The 27,067-nt window shown below is 41.3% G+C and overlaps 1 protein-coding gene across 1 annotated transcript in view; it reads right to left on the reverse strand.

The window, feature by feature from the left end:
• LOC137372387 (titin-like) overlaps positions 1–27,067 on the reverse strand; it is a 425,393-nt gene that overhangs the window by 49,216 nt on the left and 349,110 nt on the right. The window contains exons 228-249 of the mRNA XM_068036276.1: positions 24,069–27,035; positions 23,625–23,945; positions 23,223–23,507; positions 16,608–16,907; positions 16,171–16,473; positions 14,638–14,913; positions 14,204–14,503; positions 13,152–13,454; positions 12,746–13,045; positions 12,311–12,598; positions 11,756–12,052; positions 11,359–11,661; positions 10,964–11,269; positions 9,146–9,433; positions 8,737–9,027; positions 8,331–8,618; positions 1,974–2,561; positions 1,772–1,876; positions 1,485–1,682; positions 1,093–1,389; positions 414–1,001; positions 15–317 (exon numbers count right to left, since the gene is read on the reverse strand). Coding sequence (XP_067892377.1) covers positions 15–317; positions 414–1,001; positions 1,093–1,389; positions 1,485–1,682; positions 1,772–1,876; positions 1,974–2,561; positions 8,331–8,618; positions 8,737–9,027; positions 9,146–9,433; positions 10,964–11,269; positions 11,359–11,661; positions 11,756–12,052; positions 12,311–12,598; positions 12,746–13,045; positions 13,152–13,454; positions 14,204–14,503; positions 14,638–14,913; positions 16,171–16,473; positions 16,608–16,907; positions 23,223–23,507; positions 23,625–23,945; positions 24,069–27,035 — 9,495 coding nt within the window. The remainder of the gene's footprint in view (positions 1–14; positions 318–413; positions 1,002–1,092; positions 1,390–1,484; positions 1,683–1,771; positions 1,877–1,973; positions 2,562–8,330; positions 8,619–8,736; positions 9,028–9,145; positions 9,434–10,963; positions 11,270–11,358; positions 11,662–11,755; positions 12,053–12,310; positions 12,599–12,745; positions 13,046–13,151; positions 13,455–14,203; positions 14,504–14,637; positions 14,914–16,170; positions 16,474–16,607; positions 16,908–23,222; positions 23,508–23,624; positions 23,946–24,068; positions 27,036–27,067) is intronic.

A 27,067-nucleotide genomic window follows, 5' to 3' on the forward strand; every position in this document is an offset into this window, starting at 1 on the left:
ACTTTAATACTTACATGCTACATCTTTTGTCAGTACTGATTGTGATGGATCACTTGGTGCTCCAATGCCTGCCTTATTTTCTGCACTGACACGGAATTCATACTCAGTTCCTTCACTGAGTCCTGTTACTTTATGTCGGAGGTCAGAGATTGGTTTCTTTGTTGCTCTAATCCATCTGAGGCCTTTCTTTTCTTTACGTTCCACAATATATCCTGTGATTTCACTTCCACCATCATCAACTGGTCTCTTCCAGCCAATAGTAACAGTATTTTTGGTAATATTAGTAACCTCAGGCTTTGCAGGTGGACCAGGGGGACCTGAAAGAGGAATATCACAAATGAAGTTTATATTTCTATCAAGCCAATATACAAATGTTACGAGATGCTTAATATTTAATAAATGAATGTGATTACCAAAACTGTCCACCATCTTAACTGGTTCTGCCTGTGCTGGCTCACCAATCCCATATTGATTTACAGCAGAGATGCGGAAGATATATTCATTTCCCTGTATAAGTTTGCTTGCAACATATCTGCAGCTTGGAACATTTTCGGCAACTAAAGTCCAGAGAAGGCGACTGGTTTCTCTCTTTTCAATTGTGTAAGATTTGACTGGAGAACCTCCATCTTCAGCTGGAGGTAACCAATTTAGTGTAACCTTCTCAGATGAAACATTGCTTATTTCAATAGGTCCTGGAGGACCCGGAACATCCAACACTTTCACACGCACATTTTCTTCTTTGGTGCCAAAAGGATTGCTGGCAGTGATAGTATATTCACCAGAATCTTTCCTAGTAGCGTATTTAACAGACAGTGTTGAGGACGTTGGAGTTTTTTCAATTTGGACAATGTCAGAGACCTTGAAGTCTTTTCCACCCTTAGACCATACTGATGTCGGTGGAGGTTTGCCAAGAATACTAGTAGCGGTAATTATAATAGTATCGCCAGCTTTAACTGTTAAGCCTTCTTTAACAGTAGGATCAATTACAATTGTTGGCGCCACTGAGGGTGTAAAAGAGAGATGTGTATTAGTAATACTAGATGATTTTTTCATTCTTATTTTTATTAAGTGGCAGAAAAGAAAATTACATACCATATTCATCCTGGCAGATAATGGTTCCCGTAGTTTCAGATGGTGGGCTAATTGCTCCTGCTGCATTCTTTGCCCTTATACGGAATTCATACTTACAGCCCTCAGTAAGATCAGTAACAGTAAAAGCACATTCTTGAATGTTAATATGATTTGCTTTCATCCAGGCCTTTGAAGGCAGGTCACGTTTCTCAACAATGTAGCCAATTAGTTTGTGACCACCATCATACTTTGGCTCAGTCCACATTAGGGTCACAGATGACCGGGTCACATTAATGACTTCAGGTTTTCCAGGAGGATCTGAAAATATAAATGTTTATTAGTCAGACCATGATTTTGTCATTTAAGAAATGTAATAATATTAAACGAGAAACTGTGCAACGGATTTCACCTACCAATTGGATCAAGTGTAGTAACAGGATGTGATGGTCCACTAGGTTTGCCTATACCAGCCAAGTTAATGGCCATAACTCTAAATTCATATTCAAGACCTTCAGTCAAGCCTGGCACTCTAAAATCCTTCATTTTTAGTGTGGTCTTATTTGCTCTCTTCCAAAGGAGGCTGTTTCTTTCTTTATACTCAACATGATAACCTGGTGAAAAAGATAAATAGTTTAAAATAAATGTTGCAAAGTTATATATGTTTAATTACTGATCAAAGGGAGAAATTTATACTTTGTACCTGTGATTGGGGAGCCACCAGTCTTCTTTGGATCCTTCCAAGTCAGGGAGACAGAGTCATGTCTGACTGCAACTATTTCTGGTGGCAAAGGAGCATCAGGCACATCTTGGTGGAGGAAGAAAGAGAAATACTAATCAGTTTAAAACTTAATGCATTTAATTAAAGTAATTAAAGTTTGGTTGCAAAATGCAAAGAGGCTTACCAAATGGATGCCTGGCTATGACAGGGTCAGATTTCAGTCCTTCTCCCACTCCGTATTTATTCTCAGCACTGACTCTAAACACATACTCATTTCCTTCATGAAGCCTTGTAATTCTGAATGTTGTTTTTTGTACAGCAGAGGCACATGTCACCCATTTATTGGTGACGTTATCTCGCTTTTCCAAAATATAGTTAGTAATTTCTGCACCACCATCATCTTTAGGGGGGGCCCAGATTAAAGTAATTGCATCGGCTGTTATTTCATCAAAACGCATTGGTGCAGTTGGTATTCCAGGCTTTCCAACTACTTTCATGAATATTGCAGCTTCTTTAGTGCCAGCAGCATTCTTCAAGTTGATTGTGTATTTTCCAGCATCACTCTTTTGACAATCTCGCACTGCAAGTGTTGTATTAATTGCTGTGGATTCCACAGATATTCTTCCACTTTCCTGCAGCTGTTCTTCACCTTTCTTCCATGTAACTTTTGGTGCAGGCTTGCCACTGATTGGAATCTTTATACGGATACTACTTCCCTCCTTGGCAATGTATGTTAGGTCAGGGAGGTCTTGTAAGTCAATATTTGGTGGCACTATTAAGCAAAACAGAGTGATTTAGTTTAATAAGTTCAAATTTCAGTTTGGCAATTATATTTTGAAAACATTCTTAAGTTTTAATAATAACTTACAACGTTTTATGATAGGTAAAGCCTTAAGAAGGTGTACAGTATAACTTAAGGATTGAGTTAAAATAATTTACCATAGGTGACATGTCTTGGCTAAACAATTTCAAAGAGATTATTCTAATGATCACTGTCCAACTCAAGTAATTATTAGAACCACTGCACAAATTGTACATTTGGCTTGTGCCAACTTTATCAATGTATGACATATGTAATTTATTTAAGACTTGGAGCCTTATAAATGAAAGTGGAAATATTATGTATACCCTAGAATAGGAACAGGAGTAGGCCATTCAGCCTCTCAACTGTGTTGCACCATTCAATTAGATCTTGGCCGGTCTGTACCTTAACTCTATCTACCCACCTTCGAGCCAAAGCCCTTAACATCCTTACCTGATAATAATCTGTTGCTCTGCTTTGAAAATGTCAATTGACACAACATCCATAGCCTTTTGGGGAAATGAATTCTATATTTTTCCTACCCTTTGATTGAAAAAGAGCTTCTGCTTTCACTCAGAAATGGCCTAGCTCTAATTTTAAGATTGTGCCCACTTGTTCTGGATTCCTCCACCAGAGAAAATAGCTTCACTCAATTTACTGAATCCATTTATCATTTTCAACACCTCAAATCAATTGCCCTTCAGACTTCTAAAACACAAGGGTCGAGATTTTAACTCATACAAAACCCATCCACTTGCATAGAGTTAAAATTGGGCCCAAGCTCTCATTTTGCGAATAATCTTTTGTGTAGAACCTTGTGACGGAAACCCCAAATGCCAAATGGAAATATTAATTTCATCGTATGGAATTTTGCCTGAGACATTTGCTGGACATTGTTACAAATAATTTTTAAAACAGAACAACTAGCAGCCAAGATAGCCACGCACAATCTTCATCTGAAAGCAACAAAGAATCAGGCTGGAGATGTGATTACTAAGCCTAGCCAGAACAATGGGGTGCTCTCTGATTCACTTATCTGGGATAACCTTATCAATGGGGCTCATCAAAAGCCATCGACACCCATTGAATTTGAAAGAGCCAACCCCCCGCCCCGCACCACCTACCAAGTATGTCTGAGCAGCTAGGAGGAGGGTCTTGAATTTCAAGGATCATTCCGGAAGAGGCTGATTCAAACACAAAGAAGTTGTCACATCATATGACTGCTTGGGCCACTCTGGAGATTTGTGAGTGGTGACTCTGAAGTCAGATAGTAACTGAGATCCAGCCAGAAAACATCTCTCTCTCTCTCTCCCTCTCTCCAGTAAAGTCCCAGAGAAGCCTCGGCTGCAGCTACTATGCCTCTAGTCTACAGATCCTTATGGTCAGCAACAAAGGGGACACAGCCAAAGCCCCTCTGCTGCCTTCCAGAACCAGAGAAGCAAGCCCTAATAGTGCACGTGGCCCAGTGAAGACTTCAGAACTACAATTTTAACTAAAGACACTGAGACTCAGTATTTAAATTCCATTCATTACTGACTTTACTCCAACCTCCCAACTCTGTTTCTCCCTCTTTAATCTATTTGTGTGTGTGTGTGGCTCTTGTGTGAATGTGGTTGTGGATGCATATCATATTTTAGTAATTTAGGATTACTTTCCGTGCGAAAGCTAAGAAATCCGAACTCCTAAGACTGTGTCCAACCATTTTTCCCTCGAGCCTGAAGGTTCAGAAACAGGGTTGGAGTTTGACTCAGACAGGATACTCTTAGCAAAAATACAATTAGAACAGAGGAAACTGGAATTGGAAGACAGGGAAAGAGAAAGAGAGAAGGGAAAGATAAAGAGAGACAGGAGAGGGTAAGAGAGAGAACTTTCCAGAAGGAGCAGGAGGAAAGGGAGTTGAGGCAACTTGAATTAGCTAGGGGATGACAGGGTAACCCCAGTGAAAGCATGGCCAGTATGGAGACTGCACTTAACTCGGGACCATGTGCTGAGCTCTTAAAGTTCTCCTAATTGATCCCAAAGTTCAATAAGGGAGATGTGGAAACATTTTTTGTCACGTTTGAAAAACTTGCAAAGCAGTTAAAATGGCCGGCCGAGAGCTGGACACTATTGCTACAAAGCAAGCTAACAGGAAAAGCCCATGAGGTTTACTCACTGTTGCCTGATGAAAGTTAATTAATTCATAAATTGACCAAAAATGCTATTCTCGGGGCATATGAGCTAGTAACAGAAGCGTACCAGCAGAAATTCTGAACCCTTCGGAAACAGGCTGATCCAACTTACCTTGAGCTTGAAAGAAGTAAGCAGCTGGCTTTTGACCAGTAGTTAAGGGCCCTTAAAGTGCTGCCCACATATGAAAATCTCAGAGAGGTGATATTCGAGGAATTTAAAAACTCTCTCCCTCTTTCTATAAAGACCCATGTGGAGGAACAGAAAGTGCAAAGGTCAAGGCAAGCTGCAGTTCTGGCTGATGTGTTCGCTCTCATATAAAAGTCCGTATCCCAGGGAAAAACCTTTCCTAGTCACCCCCACAACCCCGAAAAGGAAAAGAGGTGGGAGGGTGATAGGAGCCCAAACAGTCCTGGGACAGAAAGGAAAGCGGGACACACATGGGGCCCTCCTCAAGCCAAAAAAGACAATGCTGAAAGCAGGAGTGAGACCCGGAGACTTGTGTGTTTCCACTGTAACAAGGCAGGTCAGCTCAGAGCTGACTGCTGGAAACTATGGGGAAAGTCTGTAGGGTTAATCAGGGCACACCTGACTAATGCAGGAGAAGAGACCCTGATGGAACGCACAGCAGAGCAGGCTGTGGCTTTAACTGCAGCAGTAAGGTCCAGTAGACCTACTGCTGTGAGTGTGGGAAAAGTTACTAAAATCCCTGCAGGCTATCAGGATTTTGCATCCCAAGTGAGTGTCATCCCATACCCCTCGAGTGGGACAAGCAAGCTCATAATCATACTCAGGGATACAGGGGCTCTTCTGATGGGAAAAGGCCTGACCTTTCCCCCAGAGAGTGTAGTAAATGCCAAGGTGTTAGTGAATGGTATCACCCCCTTTGCCCATACCTTTATACAGGGTGCACCTGGAGTGTGACCTAGTTTCAGGACCAGTAACAGTGGGGATTGTCCCTAGCTTACCTGTGGACAAGGTTGACCTGTTCCTGGATACCAATTTGGTGTGGGTGAAGGTGGTAGCTTCCCCAGTAATTTTAGAAAGACTGAAAGAGGTCAGGGAGACCGAACAATTGCAGGAGAAGGTCGCCGACATTTTCTCTCACTGTGTGGTAACTCGTTCGATAGTCAAACCAGCTCCCTCAGGGGAGACTGAATTGGGAGAACTTTAAGAGCTCAGCAAGCAGTCCTGAGCAGGATAGCCTGGGGTAGTTCTCCTTGGAACAGAGAAGGCTGAGAGGAGATCTGATTGTAATGTACAACATTTTGAGGGGCCTGGATAGAGTGAAGGTGAAGGGCCTATTTACCTTTGCAGAGAGGTCAGTGACTGGAGGGCATAGATTTAAAGTGATTGGTAGAAAAATTAGAGGGGAGATGAGGAAAACCTTTTTTACCCAGAGGGTGGTGATGGTCTGGAACTCACTGCCTGAAAGGGTGGTTGAGGCAGAGACCCTCAACTCATTCAAAAGGAATCTGGATATGCACCTCAAGTGCTGTAAGCTGTAGGGCTATGGACCAAATGCTGGAAGGTGGGATTAGAATAGGTGGATTGGTTTTCAGCCAGCACAGACATGATGGGCCAAGTGGCCTCTTTCTGTGCCTTAAACTTTCTATGATTCTATAATTCCCATTGTCGCATTTCATTTGGTGTGGTATGGAGGTGTGACGGAAACCCCACTTGCCAAATGGAAATATTAATTTCATTGTATGGAACTTTACCTGAGACTTTTGCTGGACATTGTTACAGATAACTTTTAAAACACAACAACTAGCAGCCAAGATGGCCACGCACAATTTGCAAATGAAAAAAACAAATAATCAGGCTGGAGACAAATGTGATTACTCAGCCTAGCTAGAACAATGGGGTGCTCTCTGATCTACTTATCTGGAATAACCTTATCAATGGAGGTCGTCAAAAGCCATCGACACCCATTGACTTTGAAAGAGCCACCCCCCCCCCCTCCACCAAGTATGTCTGAGCAGCTAGAGGGAGGGCCTTGAATTTCAAGGACCATTCCAGAAGATCCAGACACAAAGAAGTGGTCACATCACATAACTGCTTGGGCCACTCTGGAAATTTGTGAGTGGTGACTCAGAAGTCAGACAGTAACTGAGATCTAGCAAGAGAACATCTCTCTCTCTCCCTCTCTCCAGTGAAGTCCCAGAGAAGCCTTGGATTCAGCTACTACGCCTCAAGTCTACAGATCCTTACAGTCAACAACAAAGGGGACACAGATAAAGCCCCTCTTCTGCCTTCCGGAACCAGAGAAGCAAACCCGAATTGTGCACGTGGCTTAACGAGGACTTCAGAACTACAATTTCAACTAAAGATACTGAAACTCAGTGTTTAAATTCCCTTTATTATGGACTTTCCTCCAACCTCCCAACTCTGTTTCTGCCTCTGTAATCTATTTGTATGTGTGTGTGACTCTTGTGTGAATGGGGGCATGGATGCATATTGTATTTTAATAATTTTAGATCAGTTTAGAGTGATAAGGTTAATAAACTTACATCTTTCTTGTTTAAACTCAAGAAAACCTATCTGATTGCTTCATTTGCAATTATATTAGAGGAACAGGAACAAGTACTCACTGAGGTGGTAAATTAAATCACTGTGTTATAAGGATAAGCCCTGTTGCCATCAAACCGGAGAAGGGGCGAAAGAGGAGTCTGAGACCCCTTCCTCACCTGGTTGTAACAACCTTATTAAATGCCTTCTGGAAATTCATATTGACAATGTTTATAGACACTCCTTTGTCCACCTTGTTTTGTGATTTCCTCAAAGAATTCAACTAGATTAGTCAGACATGACCTAATAGTTTAGTTTGTTGGCGGTGAGATTTCCTTTTAAATTCAAAATATCCTATCTGACTGTTGCAGTTTTAGTTTAAACTGTTAATTGCCAATCAGATTACCACATATTTTTCAAAGCTCACCTACTTCCAGATTAAATTGTTACATGTATAGACTTTACAGGATTGTTACAGGGTTAAATGCCATTTTACAGGTTGTAGTTGTTATAGAATTAAGCGTTAGTGTGCTTTCGTAGCACACTCATCTTGTAGTCAGATCTTCATGGGTTCAAGCTCCAACTGAGCTTGAACATGTTACCTAGGCTGCAATCAAACGCAGTATTGAGGAAATGCTGAGCAGTTAAATTGAGTTAAATTCAATCAATTTACTTTTGTGGTTCAGGTGCATGTAAAAGTTTCAATGGTGCTACCTGAAAAAGAAATCCTGGACAACATCCCTTTTGCAACAAAAAAGTGCACTGGTTATTCATTTCATTTGCAGTGGCTGCCACATTTGCCCACATAATGCAGTAACTACACTTAAAAAGTAATTACTTCGCTGTAAAGCACTTTAGAAGATTCTAAGGACATGGTAATGTGTTAGATAAATGCAAGTTATTTTCTATCTAGGTCTAGTTAGGTTAGTTATCAATACCAAATATTAGTTATTCTACTTTTAACAATTCACACTTGGAATTGAAATTGTACCTATTGCAAGACAAACTGTAGATGTCAACAGGAGCTTGTTACTTATAGTAATGTGAAATATTGCTCACCAACTTGATCCTTTGCTACAAGTGTAATTTCACGTGGTACACTGTATCCAGCATCATTCTGTGCTCTTACTCGGAAAGTGTATTCTTTTCCTTCTTGCAGTTCATTTGTCATAAATTGCAGCTTCTTAGATCTCATCAATTCGCTCCATCTGTCCTCTTGAAGCATCATTTCAACAACATAAGCAGTAATTCGGGTTCCACCATCACTCATTGGTTTTTTCCATGTCAAAGTGCAAGATTTCTTGGACACGGCTGCAGCCTTCAAGTCTATTACAGGCCCAGGTTCTTCTATATTAATACAATGGATTATTTTAGTGTAAAAATACTATATGCAAATTTTTGTTCTGTTTTACATTATAAAAAAAATTATGCTACACTGTAATCAGTATTTTTTAAAATTCCTTACCTGAAGCTTTCACAGCATCTTTTGTCTCACAAGGTTCACCAATGCCATACTCATTTTCAGCTAGAACTCTGAAGTAGTAATATTTACTTTCTTCCAAATTAATAATTCTGAAACTTGTCTTGGCACATTCAGTTGCTACAGTTGACCATGCCTTTCTTTCAGCATCTCGTTTCTCTACAATGTAATTTTTAACTGGACTGCCACCATCCACGAGAGGAGGATCCCATGATATAACAGCAAAATCCTTTGATGTTTCTTTAACAATAAGATTAACTGGAGGACCAGGAGTATCTAATTAAAAAGTAAAAGATAAGTAGTTGTCTCACTGAATAAAACAATTGTAATCAACTAGCTTTACATTCATAAAATTTTACTTTCTATGACAATGAAATAATTATTAACAACTTACCAAGAACCTTTACAGTAAGTGTGTAGGCCTTTGTTCCACTGCTATTTTGTAAAGTTAAAATGTACTTTCCAGCGTCATATCGATTCATATTTTCACAGTACAACATTGTGTCATATTCTGAAGTTCTGATTTCAAGTCCTTGTCTGTCATGGATGTTGGCATCCATTTTAGCCCAACTAATCTTTGGTGGTGGTCGGCCTCTCACTGGCACATAGATTCTCATTGTGACACCAGCACGCAGAACAAGTACCTTCCTCAATTCAGCATCAAGATCTGCTTCAGGTGCAACTGTTCAGAAAAAATATGCTATTAAATTTTCATTATTAAAAAATTCAGTCTGTATCAAGATATGTTTGTGTGTCATAGAGCTGCTTCTACCAAACAGACCACAGAACTTGAGGCCATGATCTCTTCAACCACCTACATCTTAGAGAACATTTTCATTTTAATCTGTCTGTTCAATCAGATCCCAGAACCATGTCACAGGAACCAGTAATACCCTGGGCCACCTCTATGGTGTCATTTAGTTCAGCCACAAAAATGCCAATTTTATTCCATACAAAAATTGCTTCATCCACCCGACTATATACCTGCAAAGCTATTTTTATACATAATTAAAACAAAAAAAACAATATTGCACAAAAATAGTCATAAACATACCCATAAAATTCCTATCTCACTTTACAATTATTTCAACAACTCCCAATTCCCATTAAAAAAGCAACAATCTAATTCTGTGTACATTTTCTCCATTAGAAAAATGGCACCACTGTACACCATGACACTACCCAACCCAGGCCTTGTTCCTAAGGGTCAGTTTGAAGAATGTATACACATTTACAGAACACCAAGGACATGCATGTCTGATTCTACTTCTAGCTAATTATATTTTCCCATTCTCTCCCCATGCTCTCTGCTCAAGAGTGGTTGTCAGTTTCCCAAGCTCCCCTTCTCATGGCTCTTCACAGTTCAGCAGCTCTGTAACATAGCAAGAGAGAGAAAGATGGATATTACCAAAGAAACATAGAGTAAAAAGGGATCGTAACAGTAAGCCAGGGACAGATTAAAAGAGGGAAAACACAGACTCTGAAATTATGCTGTTGGCAACCAGACTCGAACATTTAAAATGTTTGTCTGAAATTCCCCTCTCCACTATTTTAGCATAGGCATTAACCTATTTATTTAGAATGGGATATTGCTTCCATTTAAATAGTGGAGAAGGCAACTTCAGGAAAGCAAAATACTGTGGATGCTGGAAATCTGAAATACAAACAGAAAATACTGGAAATACTCAGAAGGTCAGGCTGCATCTATGGATAGAGAAACAGAGTTATGTGTGTACAGCAGTGTGCACCATCGACAAAATGCACCAAGGCTCTTTAGACAGCACCTTTCAAGCCTGTGACCTCTACTACCTAGAAGGACAAAGGCAGAAAATGCGTGGGAAAACCACCACCTGCAAGTTCCCCTTCAAGCCGCACACCATCCTGACTTGGAACTATATCGCTGTTCCTTCACTGCCGCTGAGTCAAAATTCTGGAACTCCCTTCCTAACAGCATTGTGGGTGTACCTACCCCACATGGACTGCAGCGGTTCAAGAAGGCAGCTCAGTAATTAGGGATGGGCAATAAATGCTGTCCTAGCCAGCGATGCCCACATCCCATGAATGAATAAAAAAAGGTAATGTTTCAGATTGATGTCCTTTTATCAGAAAAGTACTGTTTATCGGTCCACAGATGTTGTCTGTCTTGCTGAGCATTATTAGAATGTTTTAGTGGCAATACTTAATTTGCTTCACATGATTAATGAAAACCTACTCAAAATATCCTTGGCAGTATGTTTTTCCGGCACTTCACTTGGATCACTGTAGCCTATTTTGTTCACTGCGCTTACACGGAACTGATACTCAGTGCCTTCAGATAGTCCTGTAACAGTATAGTGTGTATCACGAAGATTCTTTGGTATATTGCATTTTATCCAGTTTTCAGCATCTGCACGCTTAACCTCAACGAGATATCCCAAGATTGGACTGCCACCATCATATGCTGGCTTACTCCAAGACAAGCTGATAGTACTGCGAGTTGTATCAACAACCTTTGGGAAGGCAGGAGGTCCTGGAGGATCTGAATGGAAAAAAATAATTTGTATGAAAAAAAGTTTAAAAAACAAGAGACTGAAATATAGTGCTATATATATTCAGATGTCTGCTTACATTGAGGATCAAGGGCAAATGCTGCTTTTGAAGATTCACTCGGTTTGCCTGGCCCAGCTTTATTTAAGGCAATAACTCGATACTCATATTCAGTGCCTTCCTGAAGTCCTGTAGCTTTAACCGTTCTTTCCAATACTGGTTTCCTGTTGACTTTTGACCAACCAACAGCCTTTGCCTCACGTTTCTCCACTAAATATCCAGTCACCAGAGAGCCACCATCATCTGATGGGGCTTTCCAGCTAACAGTCATGTGATCTTTTGTGATGTTGCTAATTATTGGAGGATCACACGGCCCAGGTACGTCTATAAATAATACAAAGTATATGTTAAAAATCTTTTGTCTGTTTATCAATTAAAGTCAAAAATAGCTACAGAACTAAAAAAGTGTTTTACTTACTATAAGGATTCTTAGCAACAACTGGGTTGGTAATGATTGGGTCACCAACACCATACTTGTTTTCAGCACTGACACGAAACTGGTATTCATGCCCTTCTATCAGCTTTTCTATACCACACTTTGTAATCTGTAAATTGGCAGTAACTTGAGCCCAATTAGGACGGCTTGTCTCACGCTTATTGACAATATAGTTAGTAATCTCAGCACCTCCATCCTCAAGAGGAGGTTCCCAATTCACAGTAACACGATCTGAATAAATATTGCTAACTTTGATAGAAGCTGGTGGACCAGGTTTATCTGACAAAAAACAGAACATAAGGATGCATTAATATTTTAGAAACATTATATTTTTAAATTAATTAGTTAAAAAATGAAACCAGTCATTTGCTTCAAAATCTTGTTTTCCGCTTTTTCATTAGGCTCTCAAAAGTACATTTATGTTTTATGAAGCTATTAAGTATATAGTTGCACATTCATGTACACACTTAATGAAGCTATTGAATATTTAATAGTAGATTCAGACATATTTTATGAAGCATTTTAAAATATTTTTACCTAGTACTTTCAGTTTTACATTAGCTGATTTGGATCCACTTGGGTTCTCTGCAACTATTGTGTACTCTCCAGTTTCTTTCCTTTGTACGCTATATAACTCGAGTGTGCACAGATTTCTTTTTCTTGTTATTTTAATGCCTTCGGCAGGCATTACTATCTTGCCATCTTTCTTCCATGTGATCTTTGGAAAGGGTTTTCCAAAGACATTAGCGTCTAGACAAACATTCGATCCAGCCTTTACAATGATCATAGACTTCATTGACACACCCAAATCAATTTTTGGTGCAACTGTAAATTGAACAAAACATTTTAACATGAATAATTTTTCTTCTAAAAGATAATGTACGAAAGTTATCATCATTCTTTATGACATTGCAATGTCAGAAAATGAGAATCCCGTAGGAAATGATACAATAAAGTGTCATTAATTTGTACCATGTTCTGCCAGGATGGTCACTGGGTCTGAAGGTTCAGATGGCTTGCTCATATTAACTGCTGTCTTTGCAATGATCCTGAATTGATACTGGGCACGTTCTTCAAGATTGGTAACAGTGAATTCTTCATGAGGTACATTTAGACAGTTGGTGTTGCATCGAATCCACTTATCACCAGGTAATTTACAGGCTTCAACATAATAGCCAATTAGCTTACTCCCACCATCATGTTTAGGTCTTGCCCAGACAAGAGAAACAGTACTATTCGTGACATCAATGGCTTCAGGTTTGCCTGGCGGATCTGTTGTAAAATATGGGTAACACATTTCTTAGTTTACCTACAAAAACTTTAAGATAGTTTATAAAGTTAATTCTGTAATTATTTTAATTTTTTTTTCTATACTTACCAACAGGTGTTCTAGCTGTTACCAACTCAGTTGGTTTACTAGGCTTGCTAGATCCCGCTCTGTTCAGTGCACTGACTCTGAAAGTATATTCTAGTCCTTCAATCAGTCCTGAACATGGGTACTCAGTGGTACGGATAGAAGTGTCATTTGCCTTTACCCAAAGAAGACTATTTCTCTCTTTACGCTCAATAACATATCCAGTGATGGGACTACCACCATCACTTTCTGGTCTGTCCCATGCTATAAATATGCAGTCTTTGTTCACCTTTGTGACATGTGCATTCCTTGGTTCACTCGGAACATCTGTAGACAAAAATAAAAATTAACTCTAGTTAGGTCTCAAGCCAGATTTTGTATCTTAAGCAAAGGCTGGGATTTTGTGTTGGAGGCCAGGCTCCCAGCACCGGGCTGAGAAGGCGGGGGAAAGACCGCCTCAGCCTTTACGGAATGATCCACTGGCCTTTTTAAATACAAGTTTCATGAGACAGGATCCCAGTCCCTTTAAAGATGGGGATCCTGCCTCGAAGAGCTGCTGGCCAATCAGAGGGCTGACAACTCAGCTGTATTGGCAGCGCCATTGGGAGTGGTGGCCACTCCCAGTACCTCAGAGGCCTTGGACACAGGCCCAGCACTGGAACCCTGGACCTCAGGTAAGTGAGGTGGGGTTGCCGGGACCAGCCTGAAAGGCCCTGGTAAGGGGGGGTTGGGAGGGTCGGTCTTGCAGTCCAGCGGGAGGGGGTTCGCGGGTGGTAAAGTGGTTCCCGGCAGGGTTCCTCCATGGGCCACAGATGCCCACATAGATTAGGTAAGATCCCAGCAGCAGCAGGAAGAGGCCCTTAATTGGCCAATAATAGGCCACCGACGGGCCTCAATTGGCATCTGGGTGGTAAGGCCATTGTCAGCCTATCCCTCCCCCAGTAAGATTGCTTGGCGACGGGCCCTCTGCCCCCTGTCGTGAATCTCCATGCCCCCCCCCACCTCCGACCCTGCCTCAGGGGGCCCCATAAAATCCAGCCCAAAATATGTAACCCAAATACTTTGTTATAGCTTACCAAATTGATATTTTGCCATCATTTTATCAGAGGTGAGAGGTTCTGAAATGCCAAATCTATTTTCTGCACGAACACGGAACATGTACTCTTGTCCTGGGATAAGCTTTCCAATTCTACAGTGTGTTTTTGTTACAGATGGCACAACAGTAACCCAATCACCACGGCTTAAATCGCATTTCTCTACTACATAGTTTGTTATGTTGCTGCCACCATCTTCAAATGGAATATGCCAATTAAGGCTGCATGCATCAGCATCAATTTCTGAAATATCAAACGGTGGCTGTGGTGGCCCAGGAATATCTGAAAGACATTAAGCATCGATAACAAAATGATTAAATAAGGCTGCTTGATAGAACACTATTAATATAAAGCTATTTACACAGCTCCAGTTCATGCAAATTCAAGGCATTACACAAAGTAACAAATATACAAACCCATTATCACCACACGAATTTTCTGGGAGGCGATGCCAGAGCTATTTTCTGCAAAAAGATTGTAGTAGCCACTATCTTTTCTGGTGACATCTTTGATGATGAGTACAGAGGTGCCCTTTGTCTTATGCACAACCAGACGACTGGATGGAACTACATCCTCATCACCTTTCATCCACTTGCAAATTGGTGCAGGCTTGCCAGCTATATGAGCCTCAACTCTAAGCTTCTGCCCAGCTTTGATAGTTATGAATTCAGGCATGATAATCTTTGGTGCCACTATAAAAAAAATGGCAATAATTCAATCTTAATATGAGAGGGTGAACCTTTGTTAAAATGTGCATGCATACTTAAAAACATATCCATGCCAATTTTCCAAGTGTGTGCTGCTGGCAGGGAGCTTCCCAATCTCCCAATAACTACAGCCAGTTGGCAAGATTCCCCACCAGCAGCATGTACTCAGGAAATGGGTCCTATTATGTCAGCATCCTATATTACTTAACAATTTTTAACAATAAATAATTCATACTCTCCACTATTACACCATTGTTTCTGTAATTAACAAAGATCAGTTCAGTTCCATTGGTAAACTTTTGCCTCTGTGCCAAAAGGTTGTGAAACAAGCTCCACTCCAGGACTTGAACATGGAACCTAGGCTGCAGATATGAGTGCTGGATTGTTGGAGGTTCCAATTTGATTCTATAAGATATTAAACTGAGGCCCTGTTCAGGTGTTCATTCAAAATCTCATTGTAGGATTCATGTCATTGCTGTTTATGAGACCTTGCTGGATGTAAAATGGTTAACATGCTTGCTTACAAAACTGTGCTGTCGCACGCCAAATTAATTTATTGTATGTGAAACACTTTGCAATGTCTCTGAGAAATGTGCTAAAGCACTATATAAATACAATTTTTTCTTTTTAAAATTTGAAACTATCTTGAAAAACTCACAGGGTTTGAATTTCAACTACTGTTGAAATCTGTTTCACACCTGAAAAATGGGTGACCGATAACTGAAAGTCTAGTGGGGACCTCATGTGTCCATTTGCCCACCAGAATTAACAATCAGTCGGCATTAAATGGAAGCTCAGCCAAGACCTCAATTACAACTTTCAAAGAGAAATGGATGAAGATGCACAGCACCTGCCAGATCCATTTCTCCAGGTGCTGAGAAACCTAATCAATAAACCTTAAAAAGGCTTTTGGAGGCCACTCTGAAAAGGTGGGTCTGGAAAGGGTAGGAGTTCTCCACTGTCAACCCAGTCTTACACTCACTTGGAATCTGCATCCTCCCACCCGACTGGTTTTACCTGCCGGGGACTGCATGCTACAGTGGACTTTCCATCGTAGGAAACCAGAGAGCTGCAGCTTGCTGACATAATAAGGCAAGAATCTGAAAGTTTTTCAAGCCTCCTGACTGTCATTATAAGCAGATCTGCTCAATCTGAAAGTTTCCATCACAAGGCTTTTTAAAAAAAAAAGTTTGTTTCAATTTTGGCACTTTACGCATAAGAAATAATTTACTGTTTACTTACTCAGCTGTTCTTTAATTTCAAAAGCTCCTTCAGTTTCCCTGGGCAAGCTGGCCCCTACAATATTTCTAGCTGAAACTCTGAATTTGTATTTAGTTCCTTCCTTAAGGCCTGTTACAAGAATGCCCAGTTCCTTGAGTACAGAGTATTTTGTCCATTGTTTCTCAGATTGGCCTTCTTCCTGGTATTCAACAATATAACCATCAACTTTAGCACCGCCATCCCTAATAGGTGGTAGCCATGCCAGTGAAGCACTACTCTTTGTCACATCAATGACATCCAATTTCTTGGGTGGATCTGGTTCACCTAAAAATCAAATTGCAAATTGTTACTTTGAGACTAATTGATATCAAATAATATCCAGAAAAAACTAGTGATGAAAAAAGACAATTTGGCCATCTCTTAGTTTAACAGGAAAACTGCAAAAGTAAACTACTCACTGATTGGATCTCTTGCTAAAATAGGTTTGGCAATGTCTTTTGGAACCCCAGGACCATATTGATTCACAGCAGTTACTCTAAAGTAGTATTCACTTCCAGGTACTAGGCCAGTCACGCTGAAACTAGTTTTCTTCAAATCTTGTACCACTGCACCCCAGGTCTTTCTGTCCGCTTCCCGCTTCTCCAAGATATAATGAGTCACTTGGCTACCACCATCATTTTCAGGTGGTGACCAAGATACATGACATGCCGTTTTTGTAACATCTGAAGCTTCAAAGTCGGAGACAGGTCCAGGTGTGTCTGTAAGCGAACAATATTGATAAAAGTCAAAACACAATCATAGAACAGAATAGCACAGAAGGAAGCCTTTCAGTCCATCGAGTCTGTGCCAGATCTTTCAAACAGCAATCCTGTTAGTCTCACTCCTCCACTATTTCCCCATATCCCTGTAACTTTTTTCACCTTCAAGTACTGATCCAAACCCCTTTTGAAAACTACTAAGGAATCTATTTCCACCACCTTATCAGGTAGTGAATTCCAAATCCTAACCACTCATTGCATAAAAATGTTTTCCTCATCACCTCTGGTTCTTTTGCCAATCTGGTTATTGAACATTCATCCATTAGAAACAGTTTCTCTTTATTTACTCAATCTAAACCCTTCATGATTTTAAACATCTCAATCAAAGCTCCTCTTAGCTTTCTCTGCTCTGAGGAAAATAACCCCAGCTTCTCCAGTCTATCCACATAACTGTAATCCCTCTGCCTTGGTAACTCTGTTCAGTAACTACTCCAAAGCCTTTACGTCCTTCCTAAAATGTGATGCTCAAAATTGGGCACAATACTTGAGCTGGGGCCGGACTAGTGTTTTATATAGTTTTAGCATAACTTCCTAGCTTTTTTACTCATTGGGTTGATCTTTGTGGAAGAGAATCAAGTGCCACCATCAGGGTTGAAAGCAGGAGCTGATCCCATTCTGGTGGGTGGCAGGGCCCTGGGGTAGCATTTCGCCAGTGGCAGCCAATTAACAGGCCGCAGCTGGGGCTACTGCCCAACTGATGTTGGCGACCTGCCCCCCAGAGCTGTTGGCACAATCAGCGGACTGGCATCTCAGCCGCACCACTGCTAGTGGTGGCCACTGCTGAGGCTGCACCACAAAGGAGAGGGTGCCTCAATGCCAAAGCGCACTCCAAGACAGGTGAGTTCTTTTGGGGAAGCTGTGCCAGGCAAGCAAGCCTTAGAGATCGTTGTGGGGGGGATTGTTCTGAAGCTGGTGCCTTGGGGGGGGGGGGGGGGGCGGGGCAGCCATTGCGATTGGGAGGGCCACTCTGTGGGCCAAAGAGCACCCATCAAGGCGCACCCCCCCCCCCCACCAAGGAAACAGCTGTGAAACTACCAGGGTTTACCTGGCAGTCACCCCATGTTGCAGCGGCCTCTCCCAACTCTGGTAAAATGCCTGCAGGGGTGGTAAATGGCCGCAGTCTGGGGCCTCCCAGTCTGTCTCCCAGTCTGTCTCCAAAGGGCTGGGCAAAATCAGCCCTATGCCTCTCTTTATAATGCCCAAGATCCCATCTGCTTTATTAACTGCTTTGTTAATCTATTCCGTCACTTTCAAAGATTTGGGCCCAAACACCCCCAGGTCTCTCTGTTCTTGTATCCCCCTTTAAAATTGTACCATTTGCCTTGCACTGTCACTCCTCATTCTTCCTAACAAAATGCATTATCCCACACTTTGCCGTGTTGAATTTTGTCTGCAATATGTCTACCCATTCCACTAGCCCATATGTCCTCTTGAAGCCTATTACTATCTTCCTCACTGCTCACTACACTTCCAAGTTTTGTGTCATCTGCAAATTTCAAATTTTGCCCAGCACCCCCAAGTCCAAGTAGACGAAAAACAGGAGTGGTCCTAATATTGAACCTGGGAACTCCAATGTATACTTCCCTCCAGTCTGAAAGACAGCCATTCACCATAATAATGTGTTTTTTTATCCCTTGCCAATTTTGTATCCATGCTGCTACTGCCCCTTTTATCCTATGGGCTTCAATTTTGCTAACAAGCCTATTATGTTGTACTTTATCCAGTGCCTTTTGAAGGTCCACATATACTTCAACTGCACTGCTCATATCCACCATCTCTGTTACCTCATCAAAAAACTCAATCAAATTACTCAACCATACTTTGCCCTTAACAAATTTGTGCTAGCTCTCCTTTATTAGTCCATGCTTGTCCAAGTGGCTGTTAAATTTCTCCCAGATTATTGTTTCTAAAAGCTTCTCCACAGCAGACATTAAACTGACTGGTCTGTAATTGCCAGGTTTATCCTCTTTTTTGAACAATCCTCCAGCCCTCTGGCACTACCCCTATATCTAAGGAGGATTGGAAGATTGTGGCCAGCACCTCTGCAATTTCTACCCTTACTTCCCTTAGCATCCTAGGATGCATCCTGTTGTTGGGTTTATATTAGTAGTGTTGTAGGGCGTTCTAGAGAAACTCTTAGACTCCGGTAAAGGCTAACTAACAATTCTTTATTTACAGTTACAATATCCACTCTCAGCAAGCCACCTAAGCTAGCATCCATCGTGCTACTATACCTTCTTCTTCTCCACCCTATCGCATGTGATTGTTACATCATCGCTTGCATTGTAGGAGGGATCTCTCTTACTGTCTTTGATATTAACCCGTTACAATCTTATACTATATCTCCCCCCAAGTCTTTATCCAACATTTTTCAAAACATATATACATTTATGACTTCTCTACTATTCTCTTTCCCCCACCACCACCCACCCCCTGCCCCACCCCCCAAGTCTCTGACTTTACAAATTCAATCTCATTGGAGATTTGACAAATTTCCCTGATCTGGTTGTAATTTGTCTGGGACAATCAGTAGTCTTCATAGGAAGTCTGGGTTGCTGACTTGTTCTTTTGTTTCCATGGGTTGTAGTATTCCGTTCAGTTTGGCTTTGTACATCTTCATCCGGATCTTGCAAATAGATTATTGGCTGTTGCTTTTGCAGAATAGGAATGATATTCCTCTAATTCCTTTGCATGTTCCCTTCATTCGTTTGTATAACATATGATCGCTGATAGTCCTCATGTTTATGGATTACTATACCTTTTCATTCCAGGTCACGTATCCAAACTTTTTGACCATTGTTTAATTTGGGTAAGCTTCTCGCTTGAAATCTCCTATTGTAATTCCAGGTTTATTTCTTTCTGCAGGAGCTTTCTCTTTCTCAGACTTTCTCATAGTGTTGAGACTTCAATCCTGGCATTAATTGTTGAGGCAATACTGGAAGCTGTGTCATTAACTTCCTTCCCATAAGGAATTCTGCTGGTGATAATAAGGAATTATTTACCTTTGTTTGCATGACTTTGGCTACCTTTTCAATCAACTGTAGTTCCAAGCATGCATTCCTGCTCAGTAAAAAAAAAATATCTTGATTGTGTCAGACATATAAGGTATCAGTTGTCTGCCTCTATTCTGAAGAGTTGCTTGGAGTTTGGCTTTTACTCGCAGTTGTGTCCTGCCTGGACCATGCAACTGTATATCAGCCGGTTGCAGGTAATGTCTCTTCACCCAAGGTTCTTGGTCAGACAACAGCATGATGCTCGCCCCTGTATCAAGCTTAAAATTCATGCGGTGTCCATTGACATAGATGTTTGCTGTCCAGAAATCTTGGTCTGGATTCCTGATTTCTCCCAAGAACTATCCTGGTTCTTTCTCTTGTGGGTACTGTTGTACTGATTCACTGCTCTTTGCGTGAAGGTCTTCTGCTTTGTATCTTTAAGCACAGAAATTTTCCACACTTGAAACATGCAGCTTTACTTGCTGGGCACTGCTCTCGTCTATGGGTCTTCTTGGCTCCACAATGTTGGCAAAGTTTTCCTATTTCATTTGCCTTCTCACCTGTATGTTTTTTCTGTTCCCCAAAGTGTTTCCCTGGCTTTGGCTTAACCGGTTCGACGGGCATTGGACTCCTCATCTATGGCTTGTCTTCAGGTCGTAGGATGTCCCTATTCTGTTTGCGAACTTCTGCCTGTCTTACAATTTGAATGGCCTTTTCCAGTGTAAGGTCCTCCTTGGATTGCAACAGGTCTAACAAGGATTCATCCACTATGCCAATGACTATCCTGTCTCTGATTAGTTCTGTCTTTTATTTGCCGTATTTGCAACCCTCTTCCTATCCATAAAGGTCATTACTATAGAGTCTACAGTTTCGCCAATCAACTACACCCGCTTATTAAATTTGGTTCTTTCCAAGATTTTATTGGTAGCCTCGTTGATCCCTTGCTCTGCTAAGGTGTTCTCCTTCAATTCTAAATTTTTCAGGCTTAGCTAGAGGTGTTCGCGTTCTGCTCAGGGCTTTCCTGTGCTCCCTGACCTATCCCGTGCTTTCTGATGATTACCGCGTTTTTCTCCTCGGCGAGGCTGAGCAATGACTGCTGACTGTACTCGCCTCCCCAGTTGTCGATTTGATGAAGATCGCGTTCTGCACCCGTTTCTTTTCCCCAGTGTGTTTAAATAAATGGCCCGTTTCATTGTCTAACTGATCCTGGATTATCGCCCAGTATGAAGGCTCAGACTCAACTGCTGGATGTGCTGGAAGTACCGACGCAGAGCCGCATGCTGTTGTGGTGTGGTCTGAGAGGCGTCAGAGTTCTTCACAACCTCTTCTGCAGGTAAGTAGTTTTCTTACTGTACCGCGCCAGTGTTTATCTTTAAATTTCTCTGTGGTTCCCCAGGGGTTTCTTCCAAAGGTAAGAACATTTTCAAATTCTCCTGGTTGCTTTCACCATTGCCACCATATTATGTTGTTAGGTTTGTATTGGCAGCATTGTAGGGCATTCTAGAGAAAGTTGTAGACTCCTGTAAAGGTTAACTAACAACTTTTTACTATTTACAGTTACTATATACACTCTCAGCAAGCCACCTAAGATAGCATCCTTTCTGCTGCTATTCCTTCTTCTCAAGCCTATCCCTGTGACTGTTACATTATCGCTCATACAGTGGGAAGGGTCTCTCTCACTGTCTACAGTATTAACCCTTTACATCCTTATACTACAAATCCCATCCAGCCCTGGTGACTTATCCACTTTAAGTATTGCCAGCCTTTCTAGTACCTCTTCTTTATCTATTTTGATTTTTCCAGTATCATGACAAACTCTTTATTTACCAAGACTTTGGCAAAGCCCTCTTCCTTGGTAAGCACCATGCAAAGTACTCATTTAGTACCTCAGCCATCTCTTCTGTCTCTATCATTGGATCTCCATTTTGTTTCCTAATTGACTCCATCATTCCTCTGACAACCTTTTTATTGTTAATATGCCTTTGAAGACTTTTGGATTCCCATTAATGTTAGCTGCCAATCTATTCTCGTACTGTCTCTTTGTCCCTCTTATTTCCTGTATTCACTTCTTTGTACTTTTTATATTCAGCCTGATTCTCCCTTTTATTATCAAGCTGACAACTGAACTGGAATAGCCATATAAATGCCGTGGTTACAAGAACAAGTCAGAGGCTAGGAATCCTGCGGGAGTAACTCACCTCCTGACTCCCCAAAGCCTGTCCACTATCTACAATGCACAAGTCAGGAGTGTGATGAAATGCTCTCTACTTGCCTGGATGGGTGCAGCTCCAACAACACTCGAAGCTCAACACCATCCAGGACAAAGCAGCCCGCTTGATTGGCACCACATCCACAAACATTCACTTCCTCCACCACTGACGCACAGTGGCTGCACTGTGTATCATCTACAAGATGCACTGCAGCAACGTACCAAGGCTCCTTAGACAGCACCTTCCAAACCCGCGACCTCTACCACTGAGAAGAACAAGGGCAGCAGATTCATGGCAACACCACCACCAGCAAATTCCCCTCCAAGCCACACATCATCCTGACTTGAAACCATATCGCAGTCCCTTCACTGTTGCTGGGTCAAAATCCTGGAACTCCCTTCCTTACAGCACTGTGGGTGTACCTACCCCATTTGGATTGCAGTGGTTCAAGAAGGCAGCTCACCACCACTTTCTCAAGGGCAATTAGGGATGGGCAATAAATGCTGGCCTAGCCAGCGATGCCCACATCCCATAAATGAATTTAAAAAATCTGCCAAATGCCCCCTTTTAATGCTTCATCCTACTCTATAAATCCTTTTGCCATCCAGAGAGCTTTGGCTTTGTTTGCTCTCACTTTGCCCCTTGTGGAAATGTACATAGACTGTACCCAGACCATCTCTTCTTTTAGTGTCCCCTATTGCACCACTGCATTTTTGCCTTCTTGTTTTTGATTCCAATTTACCTGAGCCAGTTCCCTCCCCAATTCATAGGAATTAACCCTTCCCCATTTAAGTATTTTCATTCTAGATTTCTCCTTGTCCTCCTCCATAACTAGTCTAAACTTTATGATACTATGATCCCTATTCCTGACATGCTTCTCCACTGTGACATATTCCTCTTGACCCATTTCTTTCCCTAGGATTGAATCCAGCAATGACTTCTTCCTCATTACTGATTAAGAAAGTTCTCCTGAACATACTTCAGAAATTCCTCCCCCATGATCAAGTCGAATCAGGAAACATCGAGAATAAAAAAATATGAATACAACTTACCCAGAACTTTAACATTCACGAACACTGCCTTTTCGCCTGCTGCATTTACAAGGGTCAGCGAATATTTGCCAGAATCATCACGAGTACTATCAGGAATGACGAGAAAAGCCATTGTGTCAATTAAGTCTACTTGACCCTTTCTGACAACATTGTCTATTCCCACTCTCCTCCAGGTAACTTTAGGTGCAGGTCGGCCTCTGATAGTGGCAAACAACCTGATAGGACATCCTGCTCTGACGGTTACAGTCTTTCTCAGGCTTGCATCTAAATCAATCTCTGGTGGTTCTGAAAAAAATCCATTTTGTGTGAGCAGTCATTGTGCCATAAAGAAATATTAACACATTTAAACAAAATGTTTTATTTACCTCACAAAGAGAAAAAAAGGCAAAATGCAGTGCCTACCTAACACCTCCTTTGGTGATACTGCTTCCTTCAGTTCAGCAGGGCGACCAATTCCAACCTGGTTCTGTGCAGAAACTCTAAATTCATATTCTTGTTTCTCATCAAGGCTGGTCACAGTAAACTGAGTAAGAACAAGGTGAGCTGCAACATTACATCTCTTCCATCCTTCTTCAGGTGATTTGCTGACACCTTTTGGTCTTATTTCAACAATATAGCCAATGATGGGGGAACCACCATCATAGACTGGCTTTGTCCAGCTAAGGGAAATGGAACTCTTGGTACTATCGATCACCTTTAGACCACTTGGAGGACCAGGAGGTTCTGTGCACAGAAAGTAGGAAATGGATTAGGAGAATGTGATGTGAGTGACAGCAAATTTAAAGAGTGAGAAGGAACCAAAATATTCATGCTTAGAAAATACACAAAATGTTATGAAATAAATACCCATAGGATCCTTTGCTAATACTGGTCTTGACGGTGGACTTGGGTCTCCTAATCCAACTTCATTTTCAGCTTTGACACGGAATTGGTATTCATGTTCAGGAATCAGATTTGTAACCTTCATACGTCTCTCTGGAATTGGACGCTTGGTGACTGCTATCCATCTAACAGATCGTTTCTCTTTCTTCTCCAATATATATCCTGTGATTGATTTTCCACCATCATCTTCTGGTGCATTCCATACAACAGTCATTTCTTCCTTGCTAACTTTCGTGATCTCTGGTGCATCTGGAGGGCCAGGTCTATTAAACTGTGTCTTAGCTACAATTGGCTTAGTTTCTGTTGGTGGACCTGTACCTATTTTGTTTTCTGCACGTACCCTGAAGATATATTCGTTTCCTTCAATAAGACGAGTGACATTTGTATAATCGGTAATTATAGAAGAGGAATATATGGACCAGACCACTCTCTTACTTTCACACTTCTCTAGAATATAGTTTTGAATTTCACAACCCCCATCATCTGCTGGTGGGTCCCAGCTGACTCTGCACCTATCACTTGCAATGCCAGAGACCTTTAGGTTTCTGACTTCACTTGGTACATCCAAAACATTCACGGTAGCATAGGCTGTAAAGCTACCAGCTGGATTTGTTGCAGTGATTACATATTTGCCACTGTTCTCACGTTTAGCTTTAATTATAGTAAGTCTGGATGCATCAGCAGTTGTTTCAATCTTAGCTCGAGGTGATCTGCTCAGATCAATTGCTTCTTTGTCTTTTACCCAAACAACTTCTGGTTGAGGTTTGCCTCTGAGAGTTGCCTCAATTCTGATGGTTTCACCTACTTTTACAGTTAGTATTCCAGTTAGCTTTAGCTCCAAAACCGGCTTCTGCATTTCTTGCTTTACAATAATATAATCTGTCTTCACCCAGTTGCTTTCACCACCTTCATTCTTAGTCTGAACTCGAAACTGGTAGCTCTGGTTCTCAATACATCTGTCAGCCATGAAACTAGTGTCTTTAATACTTCCTTTGTGTATTCTTTCCCATTCATCTGAGTCCTTTAGCCTTCTTTCAACATGATAAGACAGGTTGGGACTACCGCCATCATAATCGGGTCTCCTCCATTTAAGCAGAACAAATGTCTTTCCTATATCAGCAACATGAAAATTTTCAGGTTCTCCAGGTTTTTCAACAGGATCAATGGCTAAGATTGGTGTTTTGGTTTCAATGGTTGGACCTAGTCCAACTTTGTTTTCTGCACACACGCGGAAGAAGTACTCATGATTTGTTGAAATTTGAACCTTGACCACACGTTTAGTCAAATCAGATGAGATCACAGACCATCCTCTCTGGCTGGGTTGACGGTTTTCTGCTATGTAGTTAGTAATTTCTGAGCCTCCATTATCGTCTGGATTTTCCCAGGCAAGCATACAGGAATCTTTAGTGATGTAGCTTACCTTGATATTCTTACAAGGGCCAGGTCTATCAAGGACATTGACAATAACAGCAGCTTGGGCATGTCCACTACTGTTTTTAGCAACAATAGTATATTTACCATGGTCAGCTCTGGTTGCATCTTTAATCAAGAGTTGTATAACAGGGTAGTCATTATTCATCTTTACACGTTTGTCAGCAGAAAGTACCTTGCCTTCTTTTGACCATGTAATTTCTGGATCCGGTCTGCCTTTAACACGGCCAGTTATGGCAATAGTTTGTCCCACACGAGCTGTGACCAGCTCACGGCAAACAATATCAAGTTCTAGTTCTGGAGGATGAAGAATATCCTTTGTAATTACAGATTCCGGTAGTTCTCTTGGCTCACCTTCACCAACTATATTGGCAGCCTTTATACGGAATCGATACTCATTGCCTTCAATAAGACCAGGTACTCTAAAAGCACACTGTTGGATTAAGTCATCTTTATTAATCCTATTCCACGTTGTCATATTTGCTTTCTGACATTCTACAATATAACCTAAGATTGGGCTGCCTCCATCCTTGGTGGGCTTTGTCCAGACTAAGTCAACCGTTTCTCTTGTCTTGTCTTTCAGTTTAGGATTGATTGGCGGTCCAGGTGGCCTAATAGGACGCTTTGCTGAAACTGGATCAGAGATTGGTGATGGTTTACTTAAACCAGCAATATTTTCAGCAAATATTCTGAATTCATACATATTTCCTTCAAAAAGTCCAACAGTTCTCAATTTTAGATCCAATACTGGGGTCTTATTCACCCGTATCCATTTACCAGTTGTTTCTCTGCGTTCCATAAGGTAACCAATAATTGGGCTACCACCATCGTACTTTGGTATGCCCCAAGAAACTGTTGCAGCATTTTCTGTGACATCAGAAACAAGTGGTTTAGTAGGTGGTCCTGGAACATCAAACATGTACTTGGCAACAGTTGGTTTAGACTCTAGTGGTTCACCAATACCAATTTTGTTTTCTGCTCGAACACGCATAATGTATTCACATCCTTTTTGAAGACGTGGAATTTTAACTTGAGTGCTTGTGCTTCCAGTGCTGACAACACCCCAGGTTTCATTCTTAGTTTCTCGCTTCTCAACAATGTAATTCATGACAGGACTTCCACCATCATCCTTAGGTGGACGCCAAGAGATAACCATGTGCTCTGGTGTTACTTCGAGGATATTGATTGGACCAACTGGAGGGCCAGGAACATCCAGGACTATTAAGTGTAGACCTACTGTCTTGCTACCAGCTGGATTGGAAACAGTAAGTAAATATTCACCAGTGTGCTTTCTAGTACAATCCTTAATAGAAAGCACCGTTGAGTAGATATCAGTATCAATTTTGTAATTGCCTTCTGATTTAAGCTCAGTATTGTCAGTGACCCATTTCACTGAAGGAGGAGGAATGCCTCTCATCAAAGCAGGAAGTCTGACTGTGCTGCCAGCCTTCACAACAAGACCTTCAATCAACTTTACATCTATATCCAACGATGGGGATACTATAAAACAAAACCATATATGAACCAATGAG

This window comes from Heterodontus francisci, chromosome 7, assembly GCF_036365525.1.
Source record: "Heterodontus francisci isolate sHetFra1 chromosome 7, sHetFra1.hap1, whole genome shotgun sequence".
NCBI lineage: Eukaryota > Metazoa > Chordata > Chondrichthyes > Heterodontiformes > Heterodontidae > Heterodontus > Heterodontus francisci.